Genomic DNA, 12,135 nt, shown 5'->3' with positions numbered 1-12,135 from the left:
TTGCATATAAGAGGCAGAGTCTTAAGAAATGCCAAAGTATCCCTGTGACCACATCAATACGTGGCACCTCCCTCAAACCAAAAGGGAAGGTGAGGACTTCCGCCTGGGCATTTGTAAGAGCCCCTCTCTCCTCGGCCAAACCCACTTGGCCCTGACATTTGCCAAGGAAAGCTGGCGTCGTCGTGCAGAGTGAATAATTAAGATGGATCTATCAAATCCAGCTTGTCTGCACTCTGCTTCCCACAGTGAAATGCCACACGGTGTGTGGGAGAGGCGAGCGAGCACTTCCCTGCCTCTCACTGTTCCAACTCCCACCTTCCACAGGTTTTGGCAGGGTGCAGCTACAACCTTTGCCCCCAACTCATTGCTCACTTCCTGGGCTCAGACTCACATATCATTCCTTCCTTGATGCTCTCTCATCTATGACCGAAAATCTGGGACAGGCTGCCCTGGACGAAAGGAGAGGTTTCAAACAGTACCCACAGATCTGGATGGCGATTCTCTGCTGCAGACCAAGGAACATCCCCCACTAGGGCAGCAAGTCAGAGGTGCTCCTGTGGTTTCTCTGGAGTTTCTGATTCTTGCTCTATGCAAGCTGCAAGCCTTCCTCATAGAGAAGACTGCTGCTCTGCAAGGCGTTGCTCTGGATGGGCCCATGGCAGATGTCCAGGGTGTGGTGGAATGTACGCAGCTCTCTGAGGCTGGCAGTCCTTTGGACTTCTGGTTATAGGACAGCTATAGGGAGCTCAAGGGGAGGGCTACAGAAACTCTCAAGCAGTTCCATGGTGAATGGGGAAGGGGCAAGTTATACCCTAAGGAAAATGAGTCACTAGAGAGCGGGAAGTATTGGTCTCACTAAATGACTCTCCAACATCTTCATGAGATCCCCTGATTCTGCCACAGTGATGTCCAAAACGTTTTGGGTTGACTTGGTGCTGAAACTGTACCCCATGTGACCACAGCATCGTTAGACCCATCCCCACAACATGACTCTGGTACACTCTCACCGCACAAGGCCTCTAGGGTTATCTTGTCCTGTGAAGCTCTGTCATCAAAGCAATTGTGTTGCCAGATGAGGGATCAGCCTGCCAGGCCTGCCCAGCACAGCCAGGTGCTGTTGTTAAGCAACAGAATTCCCTTAGCTCACAGCTGAGGAGGCAGATATCCAGAGATGTGGCATGACTTGTCTAGTATTACACATCAGTCACAACTCAGGCCTCTGATTCTGGGCCCAGTGCTTTTCTACCTTGTGGTAATTCATTTAGCTATCAGAGAGAGAACTGCCCTAAACATACATGCACTTGTGCACGCACACACACGACAGATGGCTCAGTGGTTAAGAAGGCTTGTTGCTCTTCCAGAGGACCTGAGTTCAGTTCCCACAAGGCTGTTATTTACTGACTGGAACTTCAGAGGATTCAATGCTCACTTCTGGTCTCTGTGGCCATATACACACTACTTTTTATTTTATTTTATTTTTTGTGGGGGGGGGGGCAAAGTTTCTCTGGGTAGCCTCAGGTGTCCTGGAATTTTCTCTGTGGCCCAGACTGGCCACAAGCTCATAGTGATCCACCTGCCTCTGTTTCCTGAGTACTGGGATTAAAGGCCTGTACCACTATAGCCTGGCTCCACAGCACTGATTTTTTAAAAACAGACATTTTACTCTTTTATTTATGTGTATTTGTGTGTTGAGGTCAGAGGACAGCTTGTGAGAGTTGCTCTCCTCCTTCCACTATGTGGTGCCAGGGACTGAACTGGGACCTGTGGGTTTGTTTTTGAGGCAGGCCTCTCTTCTGATGCTGTGCTGTTTAGGTACACTTCTATTCAGTCGTGTTCCCCACCTCATGTGGGGAGTGCTGAGCCTGGGGTTTCAGATGGCAGGGATTCAGGTCTTCAGGGTTGCTCAGCAAGCATGGTTACCCACTGAGCCATCAGAATGGCCCTTGCTTTTTTGTTTGTTTTATTTTTAAAGCTTTGCTTATCTCTTTCTGTCCTTCACAGTAACCTGGGAAACTGCACGAGTCACTCCCCTCACAGTTACATATAAAGGAAGGGGACACAGATGACAGCGTGAGACAGAACACTAATGCCAGCAACTCCCCCTTTCTGAGTGCACTGTGCCCCACACTCTACTGCTGCACACATTCAAGCCTCCCGTAACGCCAGAGTAACTGCCATTTCTGTCCCGCTCTCACGTATGAGGAAACCAAGTGCGGAGGGGTGGGGTGCTGCTGCTAGCCCTGTCTCATAGCTAAAAATACCCTGAGATTTGCATCCAGGTCTCCCGGTGTCTCAGCCAGGGCCTGGCACATAGGGCCCACTGCTGCACTTCCTAATGGAATCCAGTTTTGCTGGAACATGGCCTTGCTCGCTCATTCATGCATCATCTATGGCTGCTTCCGAATGGCACTGACAGAACCGAGTAGTTGTGACAGAGACCATATGGTTCCAAAAGCCCAAAACACTTATTTCTGTCCCTTCCAGAGAGGTTTGGCAATCCACTTTAGCCTGACGGAGGCTCGGGTAATCTCCACTGAAAGAATAAATGACTAGGGACTCCATGTGTTGAAACACACATTCATTCACTCTACTGAATTCCTTCAACCCCTACCATGTGCCAGGCCCTCTGTAGCCTGGCGGGGTGTGGCTGTGTGGGTTTCCTTCTGGTGCTTGATCTCTCAGAGAATTCACCCACCAGCAGTCCCCGTTAAAGCTAAATCTGGTACCTAACTCTCCATTTTCTTGGTCCCATCACCAGTCCAGACAAAATAAATCTATTTATTATTTAAAGATAAAAGAGACAAAGGAAGTTAATTAGGATTTGGGAACTAAATTTGTCCTGTGGGAAGGACCTGATGGATTAGATGAACAGTTTTTTTTTTTGTTTTGTTTTAAACTGATACTCAGTTTCTCTATTTAGTATTTATCTGTAAGTGTATGGTGTTTTGTCTGCGCCATATATGCGCAGTGCCCACAGATGAGGGTGTTAGGTCCTCTAGGACTGGAGTTACAGATGGCTGTGAGCCACCATTGGGTGCTGGGAATTGAACCCAGGAACAGCAGTCAATGCTCTTTACCACCAAGCCATCTTCTCCAGCCCCCGAAGCAGAGTTCTTTACTCTCCAGCTCATCCCCTCCTCAGTATAGCTCAGTAGGAAGGGCTGAGATGGCAGTGAAATTTAGGATCAAGATTGCCAGTGACAAATGACACACTGACAGCTAAATTAGTTTGGCAGCAAGGTGGGATAATGAGATGAAGGGCTCAAAGCCAGCAATGGATTATGGGTACTGAGTGAGGCTGGGGCGGGTACCCACTCTCTCAAGAGCAGTAGGGATGTGAGTGGGAAACACAGAGCTAATTCCACGGTTTCACAGAATGTCCCAGGGAGGGACAAAAACCGCCAATCAGGCCAGGCACCCCACAGTTCATACTGCCAACAATGTGAGGAAATTGTACTCTGGGGAAAGAAGGCAGGCAAGCTAAAGGTGAGGGGAAATTGTCTGAGGTGGTTCGGGAGGACACATGCAGATGATGGAGGAGCTGGTACATTTGTCTCTATCCTTGAAGTCTGCTGACTTGGTAAGAGGCCTGGCCATGATCCCAGCGCCATGTTGACATGGACCATGTAATCAATTTGGCAGGGAACACACTAAGCCTTCATTCAGTTCAAGGCTCCCTGGGGGCTGGGAGTGTAGGAAGAAGTATAAGACCCTCCACCGGGCATGGTGACACAGGCTGTAATCCCAGCACTAGTGAGGTGGAGGTACAGAATCCTGAGTTCAAGGCCAGCTTAGGCTACATAGTGACACTCTTTAAAAAAAAAAAAAAAAAAAAAAAACCTAAACCCAAACAGAGCCTTGTTTGGACTTATGATCCACAGAATCTGTGATAATAAATGCTTATTTTATATGTTTAATTATTTGGTTTTGTGATCCAGGAGTCTTTTTTGAAAATAAAAGTTTAAATAGCTTCATACATTTATACAATATATATATCCACCCATAGCCAACTCCCCTGTGGCCCCACTGAAGACACAGTCTTATGTAAGCCTAACTGGACTCTTTTTTTTTTTTTTTTTTTTTTTTGGTAATAGCACGCTGTTTTGGAACTAGCTTTATAGACCAGACTGGCCTTGAACTCACAGAGATCTGCTTGACTCTGCCTCCCAAGTGCTGGGATTAAAGGCGTGCACCACCACTACCTGGCTTTTTTTTTTTTCCTTTTATTTAAAAAGCGTTTATGTGTACAGGTGTTTTGTCTATGTATGTGCCTTTGTACCAGATGTGTACTTGATACCCAAGGAAGATAGACAGCATCAGATCTCCTGGAGCTAGAGTTGTAGATGGTCGTGAGCCACCTGACGTGGATGCTGGGAACCAAATGCAGGTCTCTGCAAGAGCGATGCCTGTTCTTAACCTTTGCACTATCTCTTTGGCCCCAGCCTCAATTTTTCTATGTAGACAGGATGACTCCTGGTCCTTCTGTTTCCATCTCCCAAATGCTGGGATTAGAGGCATGAGCTACAACACCTGGCCTGAATTTTTTTTGTTTTTAATTTTACTTTATTGGTGTTTTGCTTGTATGTCTGTCTGTGTGAGGGTGCTGGATCCTGAAGTGACAGACAGCTGTGAGCTGAACCCAGGTACCCTGGAAGAGCAGTCAATACTCTTAACCGCTGAGCTATCTCTTCAGCCCACTTTTTAAAAACAAAGATTAAGTAGGAGATAACTATGATGATGATGACAAAATGGAGGAAGAGGAGGAAGAAGAAAATAAGGGTTGAAGAGATGACTCGATGGTTAAGAGTACAAGTTACACAATCATGAAAACTGGCATTTACATCCCAGCACCCATATTATAAGCCAGCATACTTGTAACTTTAACACTGAGAGATCTGGGGACCTCTTCTGGCCTCTGCATGTGAGCAGGCATGTACCTACACACACACACACACACACACTTGTATATATTCTCATGTGTAGACATACACACACACACACACACACACACACGCACACGCACACACACACACACACTCAATAATTAAAACAAACATAAAGAAGCTAGCAAACTGGTTAACCATCCTAGTAATTTGCAGACTTAGATATTACTATTCTCATTCTGTGAGTTGTCTAAAGGTCAGTGAGGTTGAATAATGTATGGCTAAACCCTGCAGTCAGGAAGTAACTTGACTTGAGCTAAGTAAGTGGACTTGAGCTACAGGTCTATGTGACTTCTTGGGAGGAGGGCCAATATGTCAAGATAATACAGTTATAATTAAATTTTAAAAACTGAATGATGAGCTCCTACTCCTACATTAGAAAGCCCTGTGTCTAAGGGCAGTCACCAAACTGCTAGACTAATTCCTTTTAGCCCTACTGTGGGGCTGATGACATGGAGAACAGGCAATGTTGGTGGTGGTAGGAGCTGGTTTTTAACCAAAGTGTTAAATTTGGCCAGGTGGTGGTGACGCACACCTTTAATCCCCAGCACTCAGAAAGCAGAGGCAAGCAGATCTCTGAGTTTGAGGCCAGCCTGATCTACAAAACAAGTTCCAGGACAACCTGGGCTATACAGAGAAACCCTGTCTTGAAAAACCAAATCAAAGCAACCAACAAACAAAAAAACCAAGGTGTTCAGTTTGGTCTGACCTGGACAATAGTGGACAGGGTCTGCTCGAGCACTCCCAGCAGGGGAAGGGGGCTCAGGTCAGGAGGGGCAGTGTGCTCTGACAAAACACCTGTCTGTTCAAGTTGGTAAACATATGGTCCTGTCCCCATGGACCTGTCTGAAGCTACGGGGCTGCTCATTAAGATGGTGGCAGTCACTTTCAGTCCTGTGAGGATCAGCAGAACCCGAATTCTTACATTCACACTGCTGTCCTCTGTGCTTTATAGCTGGCGGGTGCACACAGCTCTGTGCATGTGCAGGAGGAAACCTTCCTGGTCTGGCATCCAGAAGATTCTCCTCAACCCACACTGGGGTCCATGTGAAGCTCACGTGCCCTGCCTAATGCCTTCCTTGTTGCCTCTGCACTACTTCCTGTTGCCTCTGCACTACTTCCTGTTTCTCATTCCCTCTCCCTTTCCCGATTTCCCTTCTGAGAGAATCCCCATCCCTTTCATGAGCTATAAAGCCAGCGGCATGCTCTTCCATAGTAATGAAAGGATTCTGCATTCCCTCTTCTATTTCTTGGGATTTTAAAAAGCAATTCAGGATCCAAACCAGATCTCAAGGCTGTATGGGATAAGTTGTCTATATGATGGCAGTCGCCTCTTTTCTGACTTTGATTTCTCCAAGGCAGTGGGGAGGGAATTAGAGTTGTTAGTGCCAATGTCTTCCTCAATGGTCTCACCTGCCACAGGTCAACATCAGGGTTTTGCTGGTGACAAAAAGGGACCCCAGCAACACAGAAGTTCTGAATCTCAGAGGCAGGGCTTAGGATGAGTCTGGTTTAGATGAACAAAACCCGGAGGAGCTGGGAAGTTCCTATTCACCAATCCTCTTGCAGATTGGCTGTGGGCTAGAGGCTTGTTCTCTTTGTCCAGTGGAAGAGACATGGCTCATAGCATGCCTGCCCCAGAACATGATTCCAACAATGAAGAGAGCTGGAGGCACCTGCTCAAACAGCATGCTAGGATCTACTGGTTTGGATCTAGAATTTCAATGTTTTCCACCCTGCCTTTCCATGTCGCACCTCAGTATTTCCCAAGTATATCCTTTGGGCCACTGGAGTCTGTTTCTAAGCCTGAAATCAAGCATCAGCATAGCTGTCTCCAAAACCATCAACAGAGCCATGTTATAGGCAAGAGAAAAAAGTGCCCTTGAGCAGTTAGTTACTCTAGATCCCTTGTAGAGTAAGCAATTAGAGACTCAAAGAGGGACGTTCCTGCCACTCCACCTCCAGAGGCGGGGCGCAAAGAGGGTGGGGAGGCGAGGACACACAGTACAGGCTCTGTCTGGGAAGCATTCCTCCAAAGAGAGCGGGGCACTCCAAATCCAAGGCTCCCACCCTCCCCCACAGGCGTGGTGGCTGGGAGCCACATGCCAGCCTTACCTGGTTATTTCTTCTTTCAGGGCAGCAGGGTCTGCAGGGTAGAACTTCACACGGAAGCACATGGTGAACGGAGGCTGGGCTGCAGGAAAAGGCGCCTGTTAGGAGAGACCCTCTCAAGGAGACGACTGGGTTCCCCTCCTACCATACAGTTCTCCCCGGGGCTCTCCCCTGAACCATAAGAAAAACAAACAACCCTGTGTGGGGCTAGACAGAAGGCTCAGCGGTGGGAGCTCTAGCTGAAGACCCAAGTTCAATTCCCAGTACCCACTTGGCAGCTTGTAATCATTTGTAACTCCAGGTCTAGGGGACCTGAAGTCTTTTTCTGGCCTCCAGGGTACTAGACACACATATGGTGCACATACATACATACATACATACATACCAACATACATGTAGGCTAAACTTAAAAAAAACCTTTTGTGGGTAGTGCTACAATATACTAGAACAGTAGAAAGTTACATATGGAGAACAAGTCTCACTACCCTTGGGGGTTCCCTCCCCTCCTCCCAATGGTAAGGCTTAGGTTCTTTATGAATACTCACATCTCAGTTGCTTCACCACTGACTTTGTAAACTCCAACCAATGCTGAAACAGAGAAGACCAGACAACCCTCGTGAGAAGCGCTGTCATGTGAAAACAGTTTTGTGCAAGTGAAACAGCGAGACAGAATGCAATCTTCCTGGAGCAAAAGCAGCCCCAAAGCTTGTGAACAGAGGTTTGGAGAGGGAAGCGGTGTTCTGTAATAAGCATCCACGATGGACCAGCTGTGAAGGGGAGAGCCGTCTCTCCTTCGGTGCTATTCCCAGACTTTCTGGAGATACCTTCCAGAGCAGGGTGCCAAAGCTTTGAGTCCTGTTCCTGCAGGCCCACAGGCACAGATAACTGTGCGTATATGTATAGTGGGCTTGGCTTGAGTAGGGAGATGCTGGGCCTAATGTTGGGTGAGCATTGTGCTAAATACCAACTTCTCTTGGCAGAGGAGTGGGGAAGAGGGTGTTGGTGGCAACTCTAAAATGTATTGTCAAAAGAGATTTCAGAGAGAAGAGGAGCTAGAGATGGCTGGTACATACTTCCCGTTTTTGTCTGAGTAACATAAGTAGTGAGTCCTTTTGTAACTCAGGCTCTCCTGGCACACTAGTTAAAATCTTAGTTTCTTGTGGTAATTGCCTGGGTTTTGTTGTTGTTGTTATTGTTGTTGTTTGTTTGCTTCTTTGTTTTGTGTTTTTCAAGACAGGGTTTCTCTGTATTGCTTTGGAGGTTGTCCTGAATTCACTCTGTAGACCAGGCTGCCCTTGAACTCATAGAGATCCACCTGCCTTTGCCTCCTGAGCACTGGGATTAAAGGCATGCACCACCAATGCCTGTGATAATTGTCTGTAACTTATGTGTAGAATAGTATCCTGTCTCCCACGGGTTTTTAGAGCTAGAATATAGTAACACTACATTTTTCATTCTCCCTATGTCTCCTGAGCTTGGGGGAAGGCAGCAATGAGACCATTCTAATCGCTATCTGTGTGTGTGTGTGTGTGTGTGTGTGTGTGTGTGTGTGTTTATGCCATGTGAGTGCATGTGTCCATGGAGGTCAGAAGAGGGCATCAGAAACCTGAAAGCTAGAATTAAGGGTGGCTGTAAGCTGCCCTATATGGGTGCTGAGGACTAAACTTGAGTGTTCTGGAAGAGTAGGAAGTGCTCTTAATGGCTAAGCATCTCTCCCCTGCTTTAGCTCACTGTAGATCAGTTTCTCAATATAAAATTCATTACTGATTCTTATTGCTTTTACATTAAGCAAGTAACTTGCTGATTGATAGATAGCTAAAACTGCTATTATTTGGGGATTGCCTGCTTAGAGATAGCCTAAAAATGCTAGTTTTAAGTTCCCTGAGGACAGGAACTGACTTGTTCACCAAATAATTTCCAAAGCCCAGCACGTTGTAGTTGTGGAATGTTCAAAGGGATGGGTTCCTCGCTGCCATCTTTTCTGGCTACTTCCACTTAGTCTTGGCAGAGGCCTTCTTCTGCAGGAAAGTAGCCAAGCCCATGCAGACAGCATCCTGGCCTCCCTCCGTTCCCGGCTCTCAGCTCCTGGGCTGGGCTGTGGGTCATGTAGTTAATGGACCCACTAAGAGCCAGTTCTCTCAGCTCCACATGGATAATCTGGGCTGACATTCTGCTCTCTTGCTTCCTGGGATCCAAGCTCCCACGAGGCTGGCAACCTATTACAGTCACTCAGCGTGGTGGTTAAGAGGCCCTTCTCACATTACATGGCCCACCGCAGCTCTGCTTCACAGGGAAGCAGAGGCAAGAAGGGCGATTGCATGGAAGTAACTGGAGCTTGCAGCCTTGCCTGGGAAGGTGCAGGAGGCCTGTCTGGTTCAAAGCAAACTGGGGCTGTATAGTGGGAGAACACGGCAAATGTCAGGGATGCAGTAAACAGAACACCCCTAGACTGATGGGTAAGAAAAATAAAATAAGATAGAAGTGATAAGGAATGACCAAAGACATGTGATTAGCCAAGAGGCTCCTCCCCTCGGCTGTAGCAAGCTTTTGTTTGGACTGTGGTGAGAGCCTTGGGGAAGACTGAACCAGGAGAACCTTAGGAGGAGTTGGAAAGTTGTCGAAGCTTGTCTGAGGGATTTCCGGGATCCAGTGGAGAAAGCTCGAGATTGTCCCAGAACTAATAGCAAACTCATAGCATGAGGTGGGATCAGGGAAAAAGGTGAGATTCAGGGGGAAACAGGTCAAAGTGGAACAATCTTCACACCTTGAGGCTTGAAAGGATGCACAAAAGGTTGAAGAGAGGGCAGAGACTCAGGCTGAGTTGAAACAGCAGGGCATGGCAGAGGCAGCTCCCCCAGGAGGATGGGGAGACAGGAGCCCCAAGATACTCGGTGTGCCAGCAGTATGGTCCTGTAGAGAGCACGATGGAGCCTGGGGGAGGGAGTTTGTCCTACACCTCCGAGAGTGAGGCATTCACTTCCTCTACCTCTACCATGAACTAGTGGATTTAGAATAACATCATCACAGGTCATTTAAGGCCTCCCAGGACCCTCTCAGGCTTTGGTACCCCATGTTCCTTTTCTAAGGCACAGAATTACCCCACTCTTGAGCTACCATGTGACTTCAGCATGATGTCTTGAAAACCACACAGTCTACAGAACCTGCCTGCCAGCCCTGGGCTCTGGACTGGCCTCGCCACCTACCTTCACTGGACAACCTGTCTTAATCTACTGTCTGGAGTCTCACACCACTTGCCTTAAGGATTGCACAACAAAACATGCATGGAGCATGGAGCGTGCGTGGAGCTCTTGGTTTAGCACCAGGTACACCTGGTGCTCAGTCTATGTGAGCCTGCAGCTGAGCACTGCTTTCCATAAAAGGCCATGCCTCCTCTTTCCAAATCTTCCCTTGTTTGTCCTTTCTTAATCTGGATTAACTCCGCATACATCCTTTGTTTCCTCAAGCATATTCTGACCTAACTAAAAGATGATCAACAGGACATATTTTGCCCTTTTACTTTATGTACCACTAGCTCTGGGGGAGATGAGGCCTTTTTTTTTTTTTTTTTTTTTTTTTTTTTTTTTAAAGGAGAGAACAGTTAGCCAGAACAAATACTTCCAGGAAATACTTCCACTTTCTAGAGAATGGGCACACACAGCAGCAAGGGCAGTTTCTTGCTATACAGGTACATTGTGGCCTCACACTAAGGTCCACAGCTAAGGACAGCATGTCCTTAACATAAATTCAGTTATACTGAACCTGATGGAAGAGAAAGTGAGAAGCAGCCTTGAACATATTGGCACAGGAGTCCACTTCCTGAATGTAGCACAGACACTGAGGGCAACAATTAATAAATGGGACCTCCTGAAACTGAGAAGCTTCTGTAAAGCAATGGACATGATCAACAAGACAAAACGGCAGCCCACGGAATGGGAAAAGATCTTCACCTACCCCACATCTGACAAAGGGCTCATCTCCAAAATATATAAAGAACTCAAGAAATAGACATCAAAACCTCAAATAATCCAATTAAAAAGTGGGTTACAGATCTAAACAGAGAATTCTCAATAGAAGAATCTCAAATGGCCAAAAGACACTTAAGGGATTACTCAGCATCCTTAGTCATCAGGGAAATGCAAATCAAAATGACTCTGAGATATCATCTTACACCTGTCAGAATGACTAAGATCAAAAACACTGATGACAGCCTATGCTGGAGAGGATGTGGAGAAAGGGGAACACTCCTCCACTGCTGGTGGGAGTGCAAACTTGTACAGCTGCTGTGGAAATCAATATGGAGGTTTTTCAGAAAATTGGGAATCAATCTACCTCAAGACCCAGTTATACCACTCCTGGGCATATACCCAAAGGATGTTCAATCATACCACAAGGCCACTTGCTCAACTATGTTCATAGCAGCATTATTTGTAATAGCCAGAGTCTAGAAACAGAGTCTTAGATGTCCCTAAGCCAAAGAATGGATAAGGAAAATGTGGTACATTTACACAATAAAGTATTACTTGGCTGTACAAAAATAATGACCTCATGAAATTTTCAGGCAAATAGATGGACTAGAAAAAATCATGGTGAGTGAGGTAATCCAGAACCAGAAAGACAAACATGGTATGTATTCACTCATAAGCAGACATTAGTAGTAGTGTATAGGATAACCAACCTACGATCACAGCCCCAGGGAGGCTAGATAACAAGGAGGGCCCAAAGAAGTATGCATGGATCTCCCTGGGAAAGGGGAATAGGAGAGCTCTCTTGGGGGCAGTGGTGGGGGAGATAGAGGGATGGGAACTTGAGGGAGTAGGCTGGGCAGGCTGGGTGCAGGAGGCAGGTTAGGGGTAGAATGGGGTTGGGGGAGAGTAATGAAAGAGACATCTTGATGTAGGTGACATTTTGGGGTTTGGGAGACACCTGGCACCAGGGAAACCACCAGGAATATCCACAAGGATGGATGACCCAGCTAAGACTCATAGCAATAGTGGAGAGGGTGCTCTATCCAGATACTCTATCCAGTAACTGATGGAAACAGATACAGAGATCCACAGCCAAGCACTGGGGGGAGCTCCAG

General features: G+C 46.9%; 1 protein-coding gene across 8 annotated transcripts in view; it reads right to left on the bottom strand.

Moving 5' to 3' along the window:
- Window positions 1-12,135, bottom strand: part of Frmd5 (FERM domain containing 5) — a 243,892-nt gene that overhangs the window by 26,863 nt on the left and 204,894 nt on the right. For all 8 annotated transcript variants that reach the window (XM_051183558.1, XM_051183557.1, XM_051183555.1 and 5 more), the window contains exons 3-4: window positions 7,601-7,643; window positions 7,059-7,137 (exon numbers count right to left, since the gene is read on the bottom strand). In XM_051183558.1, coding sequence (XP_051039515.1) covers window positions 7,059-7,137; window positions 7,601-7,643 — 122 coding nt within the window. The remainder of the gene's footprint in view (window positions 1-7,058; window positions 7,138-7,600; window positions 7,644-12,135) is intronic.

This window comes from Phodopus roborovskii, unplaced genomic scaffold (assembly GCF_943737965.1).
Source record: "Phodopus roborovskii unplaced genomic scaffold, PHOROB, whole genome shotgun sequence".
In the NCBI taxonomy this organism is placed as follows: Eukaryota; Metazoa; Chordata; class Mammalia; order Rodentia; family Cricetidae; genus Phodopus; species Phodopus roborovskii.
Note: the sequence above shows the minus strand (reverse complement) of the source record. Positions and strands in the feature narration are given on the sequence as shown.